This window comes from Hyaena hyaena, unplaced genomic scaffold (assembly GCF_003009895.1).
Source record: "Hyaena hyaena isolate Hyena2069 unplaced genomic scaffold, ASM300989v1 scaffold_34, whole genome shotgun sequence".
NCBI classification, from domain to species: Eukaryota; Metazoa; Chordata; class Mammalia; order Carnivora; family Hyaenidae; genus Hyaena; species Hyaena hyaena.
The window spans coordinates 4,493,998-4,517,656 of NW_024080665.1; the positions used below are offsets into that span (position 1 = coordinate 4,493,998).

General features: G+C 38.4%; 1 protein-coding gene across 1 annotated transcript in view; it reads right to left on the bottom strand.

Annotated features, from left to right (window-relative positions):
- Positions 1–23,659, bottom strand: part of GAB2 (GRB2 associated binding protein 2) — a 180,376-nt gene that overhangs the window by 46,594 nt on the left and 110,123 nt on the right. Inside the window, exon 2 of the mRNA XM_039228757.1 lies at positions 4,036–4,336. Coding sequence (XP_039084688.1) covers positions 4,036–4,336 — 301 coding nt within the window. The remainder of the gene's footprint in view (positions 1–4,035; positions 4,337–23,659) is intronic.

Sequence of the window (23,659 nt, forward strand, 5' to 3'; positions counted from 1 at the left end):
ATTGGGATTAAAGAGTACACTTATTAGGATGAGCACTGAGTAATGTATAGAATTGTTGAATCACTATGTTGTACACCTATAACTAATATAATACTGTATGTTAACCATACTGGAATTAAATTAAAAACTTAAAAAAAAAAGTTTGCTTTCTGATTACTTTCTTCCCCAATCATACTTTTTTTTTTTGTTGAGGTATTTTTTGGACCTGTCTCTAATATTTATGGAAGCTTGGAGACTGGGGTTGGAGAGATAGTCTATGGTTTTTCCCTCCTGTTCTTTAAAAAAAATTATGCTTTTATTTTATTTTTGAGAGAGAAAGACAGAGTGCGAACGGGGGGGGGGGCAGGGAGAGAGGGAGACACAGAATCTGAAGCAGGCTTCAAGCTCTGAGCTGTTGGCACAGAGCCTGATGCAGGGCTCGAATTCATGGACTGAGACATGACCTGAGCTGAAGTCAGATGCTTAACTGACTGAGCCACCCAGGTGCCCCTCCCTCCTGTTCTTTTGATTCGTTTTTTATTCTCTCTTTCTCTTATTTCTTCCCAATAAGCTTTTTATTCCTTCATCAGGAGTAAAATAAAGGGAAAAACAAAAATTCATGAAGCCTACAAATGACAAAAATTTGGGGAAAATAGGAAATTCCATTCAAGAAGCAAAGATTATACCAAAGATCCTAAGAGTAAATGCAGACTCATAATCTGCAAGGAAGAATAAAATCACAGAATTCCTAGGACAGGACATCTAGTCCAGGCACAACTGACTACATAATTTGTAGAGTCTGGTGCAAAGTGAAAATGAGGCTCCTTGTTCAAAAGTGAAGAACTTCGACACAAATAAATGGAAATATAATCTCATGTTGTGGATTGGAAAAACTAACATTGTTAAGAGGTCCACACTACCCACAGCCATTTACAGATTCAGTGAAATTCCTATCAAAGTTCCAATGTCATTTTTTACAATAGAAAAACGATCCTAAAATTCATATGGAACCCCAAAAGATTCCAAATAGTCAAAGCAATTCTGAGACAGAAGAACAAAGTTGCAGGCATCACACTTCCTGATTTCAGCCTGTATCATGAAGCTATAGGAATCAAAACAGTATGGTATGACATTAAAAACAGACACACAGATGAATGGAACATAACAGAAAGCCCCACAGGTATGTTCAACTAATATGTGACAAGGGAGCCAAGCATACTCAGTGGGGAAAAGAAAGTGTCTTCAAAAAAATGGTGCTAGTAAAACTGGATATTCACATGCAAAAAATGAAACTGGATGCCTCTCTTATTTCACTCTCAAAAACTAACTCAAAATGGATCAAAGGTTTAAATGTAAGACCTGGGAGCATCTGGGTGGCTCGGTTGGTTGAGCATCCCACTCTTGATTTCAGTTCAGGTCATGATCTCATGGTTCTTGGGATCGAGCCTGCATCTGGCTCTGCGCTGACAGTGTGAAGTCTGCTTGGGATTCTCTCTCTTTCTCTCTCTACCCCTCCCCCACTCCTGTGTGCATGCTTAAATAAATAAGCAGATAGATAAATAAATAAATGTAAGACCTGAAACCATAAAACTCCTAAGAGAAAACAAAGAAAAAAGATTCCTTGATGGTGGTCTTAGCAATGAGTTTTTTGGATATGACATCAAAAATACAAATAAAAAAAGCAAAATTAAACAAATGAAACTTCATTAAACTAAAAAGCTTTGGGGCACCTGGGTGGCTCAGTCAGTTAAGCATCTGATTTAGGTTCAGGTCATGATCTGGCAGTTTGTGAGTTTGAGCCTTGCATCGGGCTCTGTGCTGACAGCTTAGAGCTTGGATTCTGCTTTGGATTCTGTGTCTACCTCTCTCTCTGCCCCCGCCCCGCTCATACTCCTCTGTAGGGGTTAATATCTAAATTACATAAGGAATTCCTATAACTCAATAGCAAAAACAAAAATAAGAACAGATAACCGAATTAAAAAGTGGTCATAGAATCTGAATAGATATTTTTCCAGGGAAGATATACAACAGTTACCTGAAAAGGTGCACATCATTAATCATCAGGGAAATGCAAATAAAATCAAAACCCACAATGAGAGAGCACCTCACATCTGTTAATGGCTATTATCAAAAACTAAGATATTACTGTTAGCAAGGATGTAGAGAAAAGGGAACCCTTGTGACTACTGGTGGGAACATAAATTGGTACAGCCACTATGGAAAACAGTATGCAGGTTTCTCAAAAAATTAAAAATAGAACTACCATGTGATCCAGCAATTCCACTTCTGCATATCTGAAGGAACTGAAATCACTATCTTGAAGAGATATCTACACCCCCATGTTCATTGCAGCATTACTTAGAATAGCCAAGACATGAAAACAACCTGTGTCCACTAATGGATGAATGGATAAAGAAAATTTTGTAAACACATATATAATATTACTCAGCCATAAGAAATAAGTAAATCCTGTCATTTGTGACAATATGGATGAAACTTGTGGCATTATGCTAAGTGAAATAAATCAGAAAGAACAAATACTGTACAACCTCACTTACTATGTGGAATCTGAAAAAAACAAACTCACAGAAACAGAGAGTAGGTTGGTGGTTACCAGGGGCAAAGGTAGGGGAAATGGGTGAAGATCGAGGGTACAAACTTCTAGTTATAAAACGAGTAAGTCTTGGGGTATATAATGTACAATATGGTGACTATAGTTAATAATACTGTAACATATATTTGAGAACATATATAAGAGAACAGGTCTTAAAGTTTTGACCACACACACACACAGATCCTAACTATGAGAGATAACAGATGTGTTAACTAACCTTACTGTGGTAATCATTTTGCAATATGCACATGTATCAAATCATCACACTGTACACCTTAAACAATTAAAAAACGAAGAACTTCAGAATGGTAACAGTACAGTGTTGAGGTGCAAGGTTAAGCGTGGGGCCCTGTGAGACAGCATAGGTCTCATGCTCATGAAGCTGGCCCTAAGTCCAGATGGGGGTTCCCAAAGCTGGCTGGCTGTCAGAATCATCTGAGGAACCTGAAAAAAGAAACTGAATCGCTTCTCGGCCTTTTGGCTAAGATCAAATGTTGAAAAAAGAAACTGAGATACAATTAATGTATCATAAATTTCCCCATTTCAAAGCGCAAAGTTCAGTAGTTTTTAGTATATTCACAAAATTTTACAACCATCATCACTATCAAATTCCAGAACATTTTATCCCCCTAAACGAAATCTCATACTCATTAGCAGGCACTCCTTATTATCCCACTTTTAACCACAATCTATCTCCTGTCTTGATGGATTTGCTTATTCTGACATTTCATATAAATGGAATAAAAAACTATGTGATGCTTTGTCTTCTTTCATTTAGTATTATGCTTTAATGATTCATGCATGTGTAGATTGCACAATGTAGAATGTTATTTCATTCCAACAAAACCCAAACATAAGTCAGCATTTCCTCCCCTCACCTATCCCCTCCCAAGTGAATATAAAAGAACATTGGATTATACATCAACAGTAATCACAGAGGACCCCAGATCCAAAGGGAAAAAAAAATGGCACATGCAGCTGTGCAGATGGTCTGAAATAGATGGGCCAAAACACGCAGAATTAAGGTGGAACAGAATTAAGGTGAGCGCTGCCCTCTGGGATAAGTGGTAGGTAAGAGAGCTGCAGAGTGGTTAGAAAGCTGAGGGACAGGGAAGAAAGATGCAGGGCTGAGAAAGAGAGTGGTGTTGAGGTACCTGAAGAAACACCACAAAGTACCTGTAGCTTCATCATAACCTCAACGTATCTCGGTTTCTCATCAGAATGTAATTAGAGGGACCAGGGGTCCCTCTAGTATTTGACCAAACCCTTCACACTTTTCCTCTTTGCCTATTACTCACTCCTCTGCCAAGACGAAAGCTTTAAGCTGCAGTGTGCTGTCCTTGCTCAAGGAATCTGATGGCCTTCATCTTAGTCCCAACTGCTACGCTTCCTCCAGGAGGCACCCTGCCCCTTGGGAGGAAGGTCTGTGTTCGCTCTCCTACCTGTGCTCTCCTCAGCCTGATTGAAGCCACAGATCTGGCAGATGCTCTGGACCCACTTATTCATGTCCTCCTCCGTCTCGGCCACCAGATAGAAGGTGCGCTCGCTGGTCTTGATGTCAAACACAAAACTATCCTGCAGCTCCTTCTTGTTGAAGGTCAGGCCTGCATCCACCTGCTCACAGAAGTTCAGGTTGATGATCCTCAAGGGCTTCTTAGAGTGATCATTCTTGTAGTATTCCAGAACATCTGGGTCACCGCTCATCCGGCCACTTCGCAGGATAAACCATCGTTTCTTCCAGGCCTGAGGAGGAAGGAGGAAAAAGAGGGGAAAATTAGTTAGTTCAAAGTCATTAGTTAGTTCAAAGGTTCTCACGGGTGCTCGGAAATCACTAGATTAAGGATGGGGACTGTTGCACCTGCAGGCTAAACAAGGCCCTTATTTCTCTTTCATACTTCACCACAGTTTAAAAAATGGAGGATGATTTTAGAATGCATGTTAGAGCAACACTTCACTATGGAAACAGGGTCTTATCATTCTGAAATGAGATGTGGCATTCCAATTTTTTAGATTAAAAAATTAGATGGAGACTAAAACCTTTTCGAGCCATTATTCTCTATGCTAGAATACAGATTCAAACTCATAGTACCTTTAGTCAGGGTGGAACTTGCAAAACCACAGCATCTCAGTATATGGATGGCACCCCACCAAGTCATGGTGAGTGGAGGCATTATCACACACAGCAAGCAGCAGAAAAACAATTCCCTAATTTTTAGTCTATTGTGCTTTTAACCTTGGAAAAATCACCTAGAAAGCCTTCTAAAACTTCTCTAAAGTAGGGGATGCCTGGGTGGCTCAGTTGGTTAAGTGTTCCAGCTCTTGATTTTGGCTCAGGTCATGATCTCGCAGTTTGTGAGATAGAGGCCTGTGTTGGGCTCTGTGCTGATAGTGCAGAGACTGCTTGGGATTCTCTCTTCCTTTCTCTCTGCCCCTCCCCCACTCATGCTCTCACTATCTTAACATAAATAAATAAAAATTTAAAATAATAACTGAAAACTCTGAAGCACATAACTTGAAGTTTTTCACTGTCTTGCTCCTTACAATGGCCTGAGTACTTGTAGTAAGGCCTTGCACATCTTTTTTTTTCAAAAAAAGTTTTTAACATTTATTCATTTTTGAGAGAGAGATAGAATGCAAGTGGGGGAGGGGCAGAGAGAGAGAGAGGAGACAGAATCTGAAGTAGGCTCCAGGTTCTGGGCTGTCAGCACAGAGCCCGATGCAGGGCTTGAACCCACCAGCAGTGAGATCATGACCTGAGCTGAAGTTGGATGCTTAACTGACTGAGCCACCCAGGTGCCCATGGCCTTGCACATCTTAAGTACTTAATATGTATCACTCAATGAATAAACTCCTTGTATCATTTCACACTATAGAATTTAACACTTGATTACATATATTCTTATCCTGTCTTCTATATTCCATCTCTTCAACAAGACTGAGTAATCTGTGAGCAGACACCACATAAAGGGGTAAAAAGCTGCCACATGTAATAGCCTTGGGTTGAGGCTATGCTTAACCACTGATTTGCTGTGTGATCTGCAAATTAAGTCATTTACTACTTTGGAGTTTGCCTCATGTGTAGAATGAGACTGAACATCACCACCACCTGCCCTACCTAGCTGATAGGGTTGTCATTATGCAAATGCACCTACATCACTTGGTACACAATCCTGAAGCACTACAATGGCCAAGGACTGGATTACTGTATTGTATGTGGGCTCCCAGGAGGCCCCAAAATCCTGCTACAGTTACCGAGTCTACAATTTTCTCTTGCAATTCGGCAACAGTCTCTGAACTTCTCCCTCTTTAAATGTCCAACATGGCCACTCTTTAGTTTCATGAGAAAATAGAAGCAATCAAGACAATTTACACCTGCTCTATCACCGAAATCCGCTGATTTGCCTGCATCTGGAGGAAAGTGGCCTGTTATTAGGGAGCATGCACTGTTCATCCGATCTAAAGCCAGCGTTCTTCCACTTGTGTGCCCCCTCTCACCTACAAGAGGACCAACACCACTGTATGATTCTCCCATTCTCTGGAATCATTGCATTTTTCCCTCCCTACTAGGATCATTCCCATCAGGAGGCCAACATCTCCCATCAGGGGAAAAAAAATGTAAAGCTTGACTTAATGCCACATTCCCCTTCAGTGATGGCCCAGTTTTCTGATCTGCTTTAGAGTGAAACCTCAAACAGTTTTCTATAATACTGGATCTTTGTCTCCTCTCTTCCCATTCTTTTGTGAAGAGTAATCTAATCAGGCTGCCCCATCACTGCTACTGACATAAAGTTCTCAGTGTTCAAGGCTGCTAAAGCAACTTTTGGGTTTTACTTGATCTCTCAACAACACCTGATAATGGTTTATTCTGTCCTCTTTGAAGCACCTTCTTCCCTTGGCTCACCTTCAACTTCCCTCCTATCTCCCCAGCCTCTTTTTTTTCAGGCTCCAGTGACTGTTCTTCTCGTCTCCCTGACCTCTAAATATTGGAATGCAGCCATGCTCAGTTCCCAGTCTTTGTCTCTCCTCTCTCTTCACCCACACCCTTTATTCAGTCTCACAGCTTTAATGACCATCTAATTGCTGCATTTCCCAAATATATTTCTTCAGCCTAGATCCATCTACTGAACTCCACAGTCTTATACCCAACCCTTCCCTAATAAGCATCTTAAAGCCAATGTGCTCAAAACTGAGCTCTTGACATCCTCCATGCCTGTTCTTCCTGCAATCTTTCCCGTCTCAGTTAATAGCAGCTCCAGCCTTCCAGATGCTCAGACCAAATATCTTGAGGTCATCAAGGACTCCCTTCTTTCACATTCCACATCTACAACCAATCCTGTTGGTTCAAACAAGTCAAACCACATCAACAATCTGGTCTCTTCACACCTCCACTGTTACTCACTGGGCCTAGCCCACCATCTATAGTGCTCCTGCTTCCACCATTTCATCCTGCAACTGATGCTCAACATGGAAGCTGATGTAAATAAGATCATGTCAGTTCTTGGCACAAACTCCCCAAACGTTCTCCATCTAAGAGTAAAAGCCAAAGTCTGCACAATGGCCAACTGTCTCTCCATCTGACATCTCGTACTTCGTCTCTGGCCACGCTCTGCCTTGGCCATTCAGCTCTAGCCACACTGGCCACATACTTCTGCCTCAGGATCTTTGCTCTAAGTATGCTCTTCCCCTAGATGCCTTTCCTTCAAGTCTCTATTGAAATGTCCCATTACTGGGGCAGCCGTTCTTAATCACTCAATCCTCACACTCTCTTTCCCTCTTACTCTGCAACATTGCTTTTACTGGTATTTACACCACCTAAAATGCCATATTTCTGTTGAATGTCTATCTACCTCCCAAAATGTAAACACAAAGAATGATTTTTTTAAAAATCCCATGCTGCATCTTCAGTGTTTTGAATAGTGCCTGACACACAACTGGTTATCAATAACTATCTTGGATTAATTAGTTAAGTAATTATTTTCTTACATGACCTCTTTATAGCATCCAATAGGTTACAGGAATAACTGATGTTTAACAAGCTCTACATAAATAAATAAATATAAAGTATAACCACATAGGATTTAGCTGAGGAACACAAAAAATAAGAACTACATATTTACAGTCACCTAAAATCTTGCCCTGATCACTGGCTTATAGGACTGTGTGTGTGCATGTGTGCATGTAGCAGGTGGATGCATATACATGGAAGTGTGCAAGTAGCAAGGTGCATCTTTAAAAGACATTGTTAATAGTTTATCTTGTGTTTCAGTTGATGTGTCCCCTTCACAGTGCTGGTCTCTGCAGAAAGAGAGATCTCCAAATCACTGGTGTGCAGGTATAACCATAAACACACACAGAGACACCCACAGAAACAAGAAAAAGGTGTCTGCTACAGATAACATCGGAGTCTGTCAGGTTCTGCTTCCAAAGAAGTGGTGTAGGCTGATAAATGACTGCTTATAAAATGCTGATAAATTTATGACCGAGCAGGCAAGACTGTCTAGTCCCAAATTCACATCCCTCTTCTGCCACACAATTTCTCTCCAAGTCTACGCATTAAAAAAAAAAAAATCAAACAACTGAGAACACAAGTATAACCAACTCCAAAGAGTCAGCTCCAATGACAACTTCTCTGATCCTCTCAGCTGAAATGGACCTCTACTTCCCCTGAACCTTCAAACCACTTTATGTGTACTTTTTATGGCTGTCATTTTTTACAACATATTACAGATATTTTGGAATTTGTTGTTTCTTCCCAAGTAGATTGTGAACAACATCTCTATCCTTGTGTGAATCTTCATGGTAGGCATTTTGCTAAATGTTACTAAACAAGGCTCTTTATCACTGACATTTTCTTATCTCTCTGGCCTCATGTATGCCTTCTTCCTTCCATCCATCCATCCAATCATCCAACCAACAAATATTTGTTTAGTGCTTACTATGCTACAGGCAGTATTCTAGATGTTGAGAATACAGCATGAATTCCTGGTCTTATAGAACTTAATACAGTGCATAACAATTTATATATTATTCTCCAAATATGTCACATAATTGCATGATTTCCTGTCTTTGCACAAGCTACTGTATCTTCCTAGAATGACTTTAACCTCACCTCATCTATCTAGAAAATTCCTATGTCCCTTCAGTGCCAGCTGGAGTGTCACTTCCCCTGGAAGGGCTTTACTAACTTCCCTGGGTAGAGCTGGTGCTCCTATCTTACATTCCCTTAATAACTTGTGCTTTCTTTGGCATATGTGCATTTCAATTGTTTATGTATCTTCCTCCCCTTTAAGCTCTGAACATCTTGAGGTTAGGGTCTCTTCTGGCCACAAGTCATTTGGCAAGGTGCTTGGCCTATATGAGAACTCCGTAAAGACCTGTTGACTTTCTTCATTCTATCGATATATTAATTTACTCAAGCTAATAAATGCAACATAAATATATATATTTTCACAGAAGTAGGAAAGGAGGACAGCAAGAGAATTACAGCAAAGAGACTAAGAAAAATAAAGGTATACTGTGGATCCTATATGATGTGAGTTCTTTACCCTCTTGTTCCCCTCATTCTGATATGAACAGTGACCATGTAATAAACATTTACTTATCTCTATTTTTTAAAGTTTATTTATTTATTATTTTTTTTACTGGATTATTGAGACTTTTTTGATAATATCCTTTAAAGGAAAGTATATATACATATATGTTTTTATAAATAGTTTATTGTCAAATTAGTTTCCACATAACACTCAGTGCTCATCCCCACAAGTGTCCTCCTCCAAGCCCATCCCCCCCCCCCCCCACATCCATCAGTCCTCAGTTTTTGTCAGCATTCAAGAGTCTCTCATGGTTTGCCTCTCTACACCCAACGTGGGGCTTGAACGTACAACCCCTAGATTAAGAGTTAATGTTCTTCCAACTGAGGCAGCCAGGCACCCCGACCATGTACTAAATATTTATAAGGAAATCTGGGACCTTCAGCTTGAAAGTGTCCCATGATACAGAAATGAAAAATTACTGTTGGATTATTGACACATAATGCAAGGAGAATATGAGACCTGAATATGTTATTAAGAAGACAATTTTTTCAGGACTATTCTTACCCATACCAAATCTCTTAACAAAAATTAAATCAAAATGGATCATGGACTGAAATCAGCAAGATATAAAAAGAATAACGTAACCAAGTGAGGGTTATCTCAAGGATGCAAAACTAAATCAATATTTGAAAATCAATCAGTGTAATCCACCATATCAATAGACTAAAGAAAAACCATGTGGCCATATCAATCAATACAGAAAAAAGAATTTGACAAAATTTGATCCCTATTTATAACAACACTTAAAAAAATAGGAAGGGGGAGCTTCCTTAATTTGATAAAAAGTACCAACAAAAGATCAACACCAACATTCTGCTCTGTATTGAAAGAATGAATGCTTTCCCCCTAAGCCCAAAACAAGGCAAGGATGTCTGCTCACTATCACCACTCTTGCTGAAAGTTCTAGTGAGGGCAATAAAGTAAGAAATGGATATAAAAGGCATACAAATTGGAAAGGAAGAAAAAAAACTGTCTCTATATGCAGATGATATAATTTTCCACATAGAAAATCCCAAGGAATTTAGGGGAAAAAAACCCTAAAAAACTCCTGGGACTAATGAGTCACGCAAGGTCACAGGATACAAGATGAACATAGAAGAATCAATTTGCTTCAATATACTCATAGCGAACATGTGGGCATAGAGAATAAAAATAAAATGCTATTTATAGTTTGTTTTTAAAAAATGAAATAAGCGTAAATCTAACAAAATATGTACATGACACATATGCTGACAGCTATACAATGGTGATGAAAGAAAAAAAATAAACCCAGAATATCATGTTCATGAATTAGAAGACTCAACATATTACCTCTCCCCAAATTGATGCTCAGGACTAATACAATTTCAAAATCTCATCAAGAGTTTTTACAGATGTATAAAATTACACTAAAATGTATATAGGAAGGCAAAGAAAGTGCAATAGCTGAAACAGTTTTGAAAAATATGATAAAAGGGGGTTATTAATTAACTAGATTCTAGTAATTATTATATATACCTACAGTTCTCAAGACTATGTGGTATTGGCAGAGGGACACACACACAGAACAAAGGAACAGAACAGAAAACACAAAAACAGAACCACACAAATACACCATTTCAATAAATAATGCTGAAGCAACTGGATATCCATAAAGAGCTAAATGGAACTGAATCTAAATCTCACCTCTTATATAAGAACTAACTCAAAATGAATGGTGGACTTAAATGTAAAACTATTAAACATTTAGAAAAAAAAAGACTGGAGAAAATCTGTCAGATTTAGGACTAAGAAGGAGTTCTTAGACTTGACACCAAAAGTAGAATCCATAAAAGGCAAAGCTTATAAATTAGACTTGAATGAAATGTAAAACCCTTTTGCTAAGTACATTTGCTAAATGTAAAGACTTTGCAAAAGTCTTTAAGAGAACAAAAAGACACATACAGACTGAAAGTGAAGGGATGAAGAAAGATACTTCATGCAAACAGAAATGGAAGGGAAAAAAAAAAAAGCCAGTATGACAATACTTGTATCAGACAAAAAAGACTTAAAAACAAAGACTGTAACAAGGGACAAATAAGTGTTATATAATGAGAGTGAGGTCAATTCAAAGAGAGACAGAACAATTGTTAATATCTATTCATCCAACATAGGAGCACCTAAACATATAAAGCAATGAGTAAGAAACATAAAGAGAGAAGTTGACAATAATACAGTAATAGTAGGGGACTTGTCCACTTACATCAATAAACAGATCATACAGAGAGACTATCAGTAAGGAAACAGAGCCTTTGAATGGCACATCAGACCTGAGGAACTTAACAGATATGTACAGAACATTCTATCAAAAAAACAGAATACACATTCTTTCAAGTGCACATGGAACAATCTCGAGGAAAAATTGCATGTTAGGCCACAAAAAGTCTCAAGAAATTTAAGAAGACTGAAATAACATCAAGCATCTTTTCTGACTACAATAGCAGGAAACTAGACATGAGTCACAATAAAAAACAAAACAAAATGAAACGGGAAAAATCACAAACACATAAAAGCTAAACAACATGCTATTAAATAACCAATGGGTCAGCGAAAAAAAATTTAAAAATGAAATAAAAAAACGCATGGAGACAAAATAAAAATGAAAACACAATGACCTAAGATCTTTGGGATGCAGTGAAAGCAGTTCTAAGAGGGAAATTTATAGTGATTTAGGTCTACCTCAAGAAACGAAAAAAAACTCAAATCATTTAACCTTACATTTAAAGGAACTAGAAAATGAACAAAGCCTAAGGTTAGTAAATGGCAGGAAATAATAAAGATCACAGCAGAGATAAATAAAGTGGAGACTGAAAAAAAGAGGAAATATCAATGAAACCAAGACCTGGTTCTTTGAAAAGACAAACAAAATTGATAAACTTTTAGTCACACTCATCCAAAAAAAAAAAAAAGGACTCAAATAAATAAAACTTGAAATGAAAGAGGAGAAATAACAACCAGCACCACAGAAATACGAAAGATTATATGGGACTACCACAAAAAATTATATGCCAACAAACTGGACAACCTAGAAGAAATGGAATGAATTCTTGGAACATACAATCTTCCAAAACTGAATCCAGAAGAAACAGAAAATCAGAACAGACTGATTACTAGTAACAAAATTGAATTGGTAATTAAAAAAAGAAAACCACTTCCAACAAACAAAAGTCCAGGCCAAAATGGCTTCACAAGTGAATTCTACCAAACATTAAAGAAGAGTACATAACTTTTTGTCTCAAACTATTTCAAAAAATAGAAAAAGGAAGGAAAGGTTCCAAATTAATTCTATAAGGCCAGCATTACTCTGATACCAAAACCAGAAAAAGATGCTACAAAACAAAACCATATGCCAATATCTCTGATGAACATAAACGCCAAAACCTTCAACAAAATATCAGCACACTACGTTCAACAATGCACTGAAAAGATCATTCACCACAATCAAGTGGGATTTATTCTGGGGTTGCAGGGATGGTTAAATACCCACAGATCAACCAACATAATACATCACATTAACAAAATGAAGTATAAAAACTCTCAACAAAGTTGGTTTTGAAAGAACATACCTCCACATAATAAAATCCATATAAGAAAAACTCACAGCTAACATCATATTCAATGGTGAAAAACTGAATACTTTTCCTTCAAGATCAGGAAAAATGAATGTCCACCTCGCCACTTTTGTTCAGTATAGTACTGGAAGTCCTAGCCTGCATGAATCAGATGAGAAAAACAAAAGGCATCCAAATTGGTAAGGAAGAAATAAAACCTTCACTATTTGCAAATGACATGATACTATATATAGTAAATCTAAAGATTTTACCAAAATACTATTAAATGATACTGATAAATAAATTCATTAAAGTTTCAGCATACAAAATATACAGAAATATTTTGTGCATTAGTGTTCCTATATGCTAATAATGAGGTAGCAGAAAGAGAAATTAAGAAACAACCCCATTTACAATTGCACCAAAAGAATACCTAGGAATATATTTAAGGAGGCAAAAGACCTATACTCTGAAAACTATTAGAGGGGCACCTGCTTGGCTCAGTCAGTTGGGCATCCGACTTCGGCTCAAGTCATGATTTCACAGTTTGTGGGCTCGAGCCCCACATCAGGCTCTGTGCTGACAGCTGGCTCAAAGCCTGGAGCCTGTCTCAGATTCTGTATCTCCCTCTCTCTCTGACCCTCCCCTGTTCATGTGTGCTCTCTCTCTCTCTCAGAAATAAATAAAACATAAAAAAATAAGAAAACATTAGAATTAATGAAAGAAACTGAAGATGATATCCGCGAATGGAAAGATATACCATGCTCATGAATTAGAAAGATTATTGTTGTTAAAATGGCCATACTACCCAAAGCAAATGACAGATTCAATATAATCCCTATCAAAATACCAAAAGGATTTTTAAAAAGCTAGAATAATACTAAAATTTGGATGGTGTCACAAAAGAACCTGAACAGCCAAAGCACTCCTTTTAAAAAAATATTTATTTTGAGAGAGAGAGTGAGCAGGGGGTGGGGTGGAGAGGGAGAGAGAGTGAATTCCAAGTAGACTCCATGCTGTCAGTGTGGAGCCTGACACAGGACACAACACTGGGGCCTGATCCCATGAACCATGAGATCATGACCTGAGCTGAAATCAAGAGTCAGATGCTTAACTGACTGAGCTACCCAGTGCTCCTAACCAAAGCAATCTCGAGAAAGAACAAAGCTGGAGGCATCACATCTCAGATTTCAAGATATACTACAAATAGGGGTGCCTAGGTGGCTCAGCTGATTAAGATATACTACAAGGCTATAGTAATCAAAACAGTATGGTACTGGCACAAAAATAAGCACATAAATCAAACAAATAGGAGAGCCCAGAAAAAAAAAAAAGTTATGCTTACACAGTCAATTCATCTATGACAAAGAAGTCAAGAATATACAATGGAGAAAAGAGAGTCTCTTCAATAAATGGTATTGGGAAAACTGGACAGCTTTATGCAAAAGAATCCAATTTCTCACAAAAATAAACTCAAAATGGATTCAAGATCTAAAGGTGAGGCCTGAAACCATAAAATTCCTAAATGAAAACACAGGTAGCAGTCTCTTGGACATGAGACAGTAATATATTTATGATTAGTTCTCTTCAGGCAAAATAAAACCAAAAAAACAAGTGGGACTACACCAAAATAAAAAGCTTTTACATAGTGAAGGAAGCCATCAACACAGCAAAACAAAAAACAATCTACTGGGTGGGAAAAGATATTTGCCAATGATTTATGTCATAAAGGGTTAATATAAAAATATATAAAGAACATATGCAGCTCAACAGCCAAAAGAAAAAAATCTAATTAAAATATGGGCAGAGGACCTAAACAGACATTTCCCTAGAGAAGACCTACATATAGTTAACACAAATGAAAAGATGCTCAACATTAGTAATCATCAGGGAAATGTAAATAAAACCACAATGAGATTCACTTCACACCAGTTAGAATGGCTATTATCAAAAAGACAAGAAACAATAAGTGTGGGCAAGGATGTAGAGAAAAGGGAACCCTTGTGCTGCTGATGAAAATGTAAATTGGTGCAATCACTGCGGTGGTATGGTGGTTCCTCAAAAAATTAAAAATAGAACTACTGTATGATCTAGTAATTCAGCTACTGGATATTTACCCTTTCCCCCACCAAAACTCCTGAAAACACTAATTCAAAAAGATACATGCTTATCTATATTCTTTTCAGCATTATTTACAACAGCCATGATTTGGAAACAATCCAAGTGTCCATTCATAGATGAATGAATAAAGAAGATGTGGCGCGCGCGCGCACACACACACACACACACACACACACACACAGAGAGAGAGAGAGAGAGACAGACAGACAGACAGACAGAGAGAGAGGAATGTTTACTCACCCATTAAAAGAGATATTGCATTTGAGACAGTATGTATGTACAAGAGGGTATTATGCTAAATGAAATAAGTCAGTCAGAGAAAGACAAATACCATGTGATTTCACTTACCTGTGAAATCTAGAAATCAAAACAAGCAAATAACAGTAACAAACTAGAAACAGACTCATAGATGTAGAGAACAAACTGGTAGTAGCCACAGTGGTGGAGGTGGGGGGGAATGTGTGAAATAGTTGAATAGGATAAGGAGGTATAAACTTCCAGTCCTAAATAAGTCATGGAGATGAAAAGTACAGCATAGGGAATATAGTCAGTAATACTATAGCAGAGTTGTATGATGGCAGATGGTAGGTAACTACACTATCATGATGAACACTGCATAACATATAGTAATGTCAAACCACTATGTTGTACACCTCAAACTAATAATGCTGCATATACAATATACTTAAATAATAAAAATTTTAAAAATTAAGATAAAAAGTCAAGCTTTTGAGTGGAAGAAGCTACTTGCAAACCACATATTCAACAAAGAATAATATCTGGTAACATATAGAGAACTATCAACACTCAACAGTCAGAAAAGGGAATTAGGACAAGGGCAAAAGACACTGAAGAGACATTTCACTGAAGAGAATATATAGACGGTAAATCTTTATATGTGTAAAGATGCTCAATATATATATTTTTTAATATTTTTAATTTATTTCTAGGAGAGAGAGAGCGTGAGTGTGAGGAGGGTCAGAGAGAGGGAGTCACAGACTGAAACAGGCTCCAGGCTCTGAGCTGGCAGTCAGCACAGAGCCCGACGCGGGGCTTGAACCCACGAACCGCGAGATCATGACCTAAGTGAAAGTCGGACGCTTAACCGACTAAGCCACCCAGGCGCCCCAAGATGCTCAATATTTTTTTTTTTTTTTTTTACAAATAGTTTATTGTCAAATTAGTTTCCACATAACACCCAGTGCTCATCCCCACAAGTGCCCTCCTCCATGCCCATCCCCCCCTCCCCCCCACATCCATCAGTCCTCAGTTTTTGTCAGCATTCAAGAGTCTCTCATGGTTTGCCTCTCTCCCTTTCCCCCACCATTTCCCCCCTTCTTCTCCCGATTGGTCCTCTGTTAAGTTCCTCCTAGTCCTCCTATACGTGCACACATATGATATTTGTCCTTCTCTGCCTGACTTATTTCGCTCGATGCTCAATATTTTTAACTGTTCTGGAAACAGAAATTAAAACACAATGAGATATAATCACAGATCTATCAGAATGGCTAAAATAAAAAATTGTAACACAAAATGCTGGCAATGAGGCAGAGAAAACAGGTCACTCAATATTGCTGGTAAAAGTCTAAGATGATCGGTGAGCCTGGGTGGCTTCATTGGTTGAAGGTCTCACTCTTAATTTTGGCTCAGGTTATGATCTCGCAGGTTCATGGGATTGAGCCTCTTGTCGGGCTCTATGCTGACAGCCTGGAGCCTGCTTGAGATTCTCTCTTTCCTTCTCCCTCTGCCCCTTCCCAACCTCCTTAAAAAAAAAAAAAGAACCTAAAATGATATAGCCACCCTGGAAAACAGTTTGGCCATTTCTTAAAAAAACTAAACATGCAACTATTATATACCTCAGCAACTGTTCTGCTGGGTAGTTATCCCAGAGAAATAAAGATTTATAGTCATACAAAAATTTTTACATGAATGTTTATGCAAACTTTGTTTATAATAGCTCAAAACTGGGACAATCCAAATGTCCTTCAACAGGTGAATGGTTAAATAAACTGGGGTACCACAGGATACTACTCAGCAATAAAAATAGAACAAAGCATTGACACATGCAAAGTCTTGAATGAATCTCCACAGAGTTATGCAGCATCAACAAAGCCAATCCCAAAGGCTACATGCTGCCAAATTCCACTTATGTACCATTCTTAAAATGACAGAATTTAGGAATGGACAGAAGTTTAGTGGTTGTCAGTGGTTAAAGGAGGGGCCTGGAGTAGGACAGATGTAAGTGTGGCTATAAATGGGCAGTGAAAGAGATTCCAGTGGTTCCAGATTTTGACTGTATCAATATCAACATTCTTGTGATATTGTAGTACAATTTCAGAAGATGTTACCATTGTGGGGAAACTAGTAGAGGGTATGTGGGGTCTCTGTATTATTTTTACACTACATATGAAACTAAAATTATCTCAAAATAAAGTTTAACTAAAAGGAAACTGATCCACAAGAGAATCAGAATGTTCACAGATAGGAAATGTATTTGAAGAAAGCCATAAGGAAGAAAAGACTATTTCTCAGAGAAGAAAAATAAAGATCATGGAGAGAAAGGTTGTTAATAGCAGATCCAGCTATCCTCAATCTTTCCACTGAGGGATAGGGATAGGATGTTAGGGATTCACACAGTGAAAATATGAATAAACTTCAAAGTTCAGGATTCTGAGCAGGAGGGCACAAAATAGAGTAGACCAAGAGTCACTGGTATTTCTGAACCTTCCAAACTACATGTCAAGGCAAGAATCGATTCTAGGTCTTAGGGAATAAAAGCTCCCAGAGAAACAATAAAAGCAAGATGCCAACCAGCTTCTCCTATTTTTTTCTGTGTAGTAGCCAGCCTCCAAGATAGCTCCCAATGAGTTTTACTTTCCAGTATAGCCTTATGTAGTCCCCTCCCATACTGAATAAGGATGACCAACAGGATATGGGATAAATGACAGTGTTTGACTTTGAAGGTTCAGTAATTAAGGACACTATACCTTCTTTCCTGTTTTCCTTTGGATCAGCTGCCATGTTGTGAGAACACTCAAGCAGTACTGAAGAGGAGTGCCTACTGTGAGGAACTAAAGCCTCCTGTCAGCCATGTAAAAGAGTCATTCTTAGAGGCAGATACTTCAGCCCCAGCCAAGCCTTCAGATGCCTGCAATGGTAGGCAACTTTTTGACTGCAATTTCATGAGAGACTGTGAGCCAAATCCACCAAGCTAAAGTGCTCTTGAGTTCCCAACTCACAGAAACCATAATAAATAATAAATATTTATTGTTGTTTCAAGCCAGTAAGTTTTAAACCATTAGTTATGTTGCAATAAATAACTAATACATTCTACTTTCCATTTCCAGGGCTAGGTGGGTGTAATCAAGGGTAACCACTAGGAGGAAAGCCTTGTCTATTTAGAAGACTAAAAGCAGCTTGAGCCTAAAAGATAGACAAATAGGCCAATGAAAGAGAAGATTTCAGAAACAGACACATACATACTTCATCACTATATTTATGAAAAAGCTGATACTGCAGTGCTATAAAGAAAAGAACTGTCTTTTTAATAAATGGTAATAGGTAACTTGGTAACTATGGAGAAAGAGTCTTTTTATTTTTTAAATGATTGTTTAGTTTTGAAAGAGAGAGTGCACTAGCAGGGGAGGGGCAGAGGGAGAGCAAGAGAGAGTACCAGGCAGGCTCCTCGCTGTCAACGCAGAGCCTGACACAGGGCTTGATCTTACAAACTGTGAGATCATGACCTGAGCAGAAATCAAGAGTAAGATGCTTAACTGACTGAACTACCCAGGTACCCCAAAAGATTCTTAACCCATTTCATGCTATATGTGAAAATTAATTTCAGATCATTAGAAATCCAAATGTGAAAGATACAACATTTTAAAGCATTTAGAGGAAAATGCCTTCATGGCTTTGGGGTAGGCAAATTTCTTGAATGCTCAAAAGTTACTAATAATATAAGAGAAAAAGTGATCAATGTTATTACATTACACTTAGTGTCTGGTCATCAAAAGGCAGCATCAAGAGGAAGAAAAACCAAGTGAGTAAGAGGAGATATTTGCAATACATATATTCACTGAAGACTCATATTCAGAATACATTTTTTTAAAAAGCCCAAATCCTACATATTAGCAGGAGAAAGACCACTTAATAGAAGAATGGGCAAAAGATATGAACGGGCACTACACAAAAGAAGACATCCTTCCAAAAGGCAGTAAGCATGTAAGAAGCTCTTGATTTCATTAGTCATTGAAAATTGCAAATTAATACCACTATACAACCACCAGAATGGTTATAACAACGAAGACTGATGGTAATAAGCACTGGCAAGTATATGGAGAAACTGAAACTCTGCATACCCTAGTAGTAAGAGTTTTAAGTTGGTATAACAACCTTGGGAAACTATGACAGTATCTACTGAAGCTGAATATACACCCCAGGACCCCACAATTCTACTCCTAGATACATCCCTAAATAATAATGTACCTTTATTCACCAAAAATACATGTACAAGTATGTTCAATGCAACACTTTTCAGAATTGCACATATCATGCTTGCCTTTCTGCTCTATTTCAGGTGATTCTTATGTATAGATGGACTACTCTTCCTAGTTTCCTGATTAAATACTTATAAAATGCATCCAGTTTATTCTAGTTTTTTTAAATACTTATTTTTGACAGAGGGAGAGAAAGAGCATGAGCAGGGGAGGGGTAGAGAGAGGGGGACAGAGGATCCGAAGTGGGCTCTGTGCTGACAGCAGAGAGCCTAATGTGGGTCTTGAATTTACAAACCATGAGATCATGATCTGAGCTGAAGTTGGACATTAACCAACTGAGCCACCCAGGCACCCCTAATTTTCAAGTTTAATCAGAGCAAAACTGTTCACATTACTTCTCCCACTAGCCAACATTTTAATGGTTCCCCATCACTTGCATAGCAAACTTCAAATTCTATGGCTTAGTTATTTAATTAAGAATTTTTTGACACTCAGATCAATGGAACAGAATAGAGAACCCAGAAATGGACCCAAAAACGTATGGCCAACTCATCTTTGACAAAGCAGGAAAGAATATTCAATGGAATAAAGACAGTCACTTCAGCAAGTGGTGCTGGGAAAACTGTACAGCGAAATGCAGAAAAATGAACCTGGGCCACTTTCTTACACCACACACAAAGATAAGCTCAAAGTGGATGAAAGACCTAAATGTAAGACAGGAAGCCATCAAAATCCTCAAGGAGAAAGCAGCCAAGAACCTCTTTGACTCAGTTCTGTCTCTGCGAATTGGACTACTTGTATATGTGGAATTGTACAATATTTATCCTTTCATGACTGGCTTATTTCACTTACCATGAGGTCTTCAATGTTAATCCATGTTGTAGAATGTGTCAAAATTTCATTCCCTTTGAAGGCTGAATAATATTCCATTATACATATATGTCACATTTTGCTTATCCATTACATTTGCTGATGGACTCTTGAGTTCTGTGGCTCAGTTTTAGAGCCTTTACAGTTTAGCTCAAACCTACATTCCCATCTCATTTATACTCCTCCATTTATACTGTGACACACACACACACACACACACACACACGCACACACACACACAGTTACTATTCAAACCAAGTTGATTTTTCACTGTTTCCTAAACATACTTTTATACCTTAACAATTTCTACCTCTCAATTTCCCTCTGTCTGAAAAGCTGCCCAATTTTCCTTCCTTTCTAAATTGTCCACAATTTGTCTTATATTTGAATGCTATCCTTTAATGTTACCATTTTGGTCATCATTCAAGGTTCCAACTCTGGAGCTCTTTCAGAACAGAGGGTCTTATCTTCCCCTTCCCCAGAACCTCACACAGAGCCTTCCTTCAGTGTATGGGTGTCCTTATTCACTGACCTAAGTGAACTTGCTAAATTACATTAAAACACAAGTATACATACTTATATGCTTAAACATCTCATCATGAATTTTTTCTTGTTTTCAATAATAAACTTTATTAGGTCACTTAAATATGGTTGGGGCATGGAGACAGAAAAGGAGAAAGAGAAATATGAATGAATATGGACAATGAAGAAGATAGGGTATGATATATAGTTTTGGGAAGGAAAGAGAAATGGACATTTCTTCTAGAGTACACAATATGACCAAGGCCTGGGTATGGGAACAGACAAGACAAGTTCAGGAAGTATGGAATAGTCAAATCTTTTAAGTGCAGAAAAGGAGAAAAAGAAGAGTTTAGTGGTCCTGGAAAGCCTTGAACACCACCCTAAAAAATTCTTTCCTTTCTTGGTACTGGGGAGCCAAAGAAGAGTACAGATCAGCAGAAAAGTAACTGTGGCTGTGCTGTTATCTGGTAGAATGATGATGACAAACCATAAAAAGGAAAAATGAGAGGCAGAAAAAACTATTTAGAAACTGTTACAGTAATCTGCAATCCTGAAAGAAAATGGCAAGGAGACAGAAAGGGAAAGGCAATGTAAGTCCCTTTATTCAACAATGGGGCTTAAAGAAGTATAGGGTATAGGGGCCTATTCTCAGGAAAGTTAGAACCTTTCATTTATGTCTGTGATTAAGACAACACTACCATCTTCTCTGATGAAACACAAGTGACTGTTTTCCTTTTGTGCCCAAATCCAGTAAAACAAAACAAAACCAAACCATTTCACAAGCATTGAGACCACAGACACGTACTATGGGTGCACATGATCTGGAAATTGCATCACTCCCACTGTTGAGAGCATTGCATGTCCCACGTGAACCTCTCTTCTTTATGTTAGATTCCAAGGTAGCATGTAGAATGAGCACATGACTTCTTCCTGTTGCTCTCGGCACCTAGAACGCTTACTTGGGGGAGGGGGCAGGTTAGCTCTACACTGGCCATATTGCATAGGATGTTGTATTCAGTTCTGGCAGTGGTGATGGGACTTGAAATCGTATAGTACTAGGATTCACTGAGCTTCTTCCTGGAGTCATGGTTGTAGTATTCTAAGATATAAGGGGGTGACATGTGGAAAAGCAATTCAATTTATTTTGGGTGATCCCACACTCTACAGTTAACTACTGCCAACAGGCGCATGCTATAGAAAAGCAGATTTTGGTTCAGTTTAAGTAAGAATTTTCTGAAAGAGTGGTCCAAAGCAGGCCCCTTGGAAACTGGGGAACTACTCAGCACTGGAGATACTGAAGATGAGATGGCCCAGGCCAGGGGTCAGCCAACTTGTTCTGTAAAGGGCAGAGAGTAATTCTTTCAGGCTTTGCAAGCCATATAATCTGTCACAACTACTCAAATCCATAGTGGCAGGGAAGAAGCCATGGACAATTTGTAAGCAAACAAGAATGGCTGTATTCCAATAAACTATGCAGAAAAGGGGGTACTGGGCAAGATTTTTTTTTGCCAACCCCCAGCTTAGGCTAAGGGTGGGAAGGGAGACTGAAAGGGAGCTCAAGCAGTAGATCGGTAGAGAGACAAGTGACTAAGGTCACTTTTGAGAGTCATATGTATTTATAACCAAGAAAATCTAATTTTGTAACACCTCATTCAATCAGATTATTTAGATTCTTAAAACACAGGGATGTATGCTTCTAAATAACCAATTACTGAGGCACCTGAATGGCTCAGTCAGTTGAGCGTCCGTCCGACTTCAGCTCAGGTCATGATCTCACGGTTCATGGGTTTGAGCCCCAGATCAGGCTCTGTGCTGACAACTCAGAGCCTGAAGCCTGCTTTGGATTCTGTCTCTTCCTCTCTCTCTGCCCCTCCCCTGTTCCCACTCTGTCTCTGTCTCTCAAAAAATAAATGAAAATGTTAAAAAAATAACCAACTATTAACTAGAACCCCCCTGTATTTTCAGCTTTAACAGCTGAAAATGTTTCCAAAACTCCAGAATCTTCTGCCTTGCCTTAGGTATCATACCAAAGATAACAGAATTGTTTTTGATGACTAAGGACTTCTTGAGCTTCATATCATCTTTTTAGATACCCGATCTCACAAGCCTTCTGGTGAAAACTGTAGAAAGGTCAAGACACTTCTTGGAAGAGGATTTTGTGTAACTCCGAGAAATGGGTGTGTCCTTTGAACTTCCCTCTTTCTGATGAGGGTAAAGCCCAAAACTGCTACCAAACCAGGAGAATCCTGTCAAGTGAGAATTATAGTTAGTTATAATATAACCTCAGAATCTGAGGTTCCTAGATGATATCAACTGACTGAACTTATTAGTCAGGGATACTAAAAACATATATTTCCATCTTCAAAAAGTTCTTGGCTTTCTATGTAAAAAATTTCACCAACATCACAAATGTGTGCACACACCCCCACACCCCCACTCTCATTCACCTTTCTCTTAGTGAAACTCCCAGCTCAAATGATCACAGACATAGAATAATTTGATTAGACTTGTGAGTATGCGAAGCATAACTATATCCCCCTATACTGCAGCATGAAGTACATCAGGTCAATCTTCTGTCCCAGAACAGTTAAGAACAAACAGTAAGAGAGTCCAGTGGATCATGCAATGGTCAGATTTCTGGAGGAACACTTCCTGAGTGAGGAAGGGCTTCTTGCTCTTCTTCCGCTAAGAATCCTTCAACTACTCTAGACCATAGTGACTTTACACTGAGAGAAGAAAAAAAAATGCCACTTGCTGAGCTCTTCCTACATATCATGTGTTTTCTATCCATTATCACATTTAATCCAAACCAACATGGCCAAGGCAAATACAATCCCCTTTTTGCAGATGAGAAAAATGAGTTTTATCGAATTTAAACAATTGGCGGCGATCACT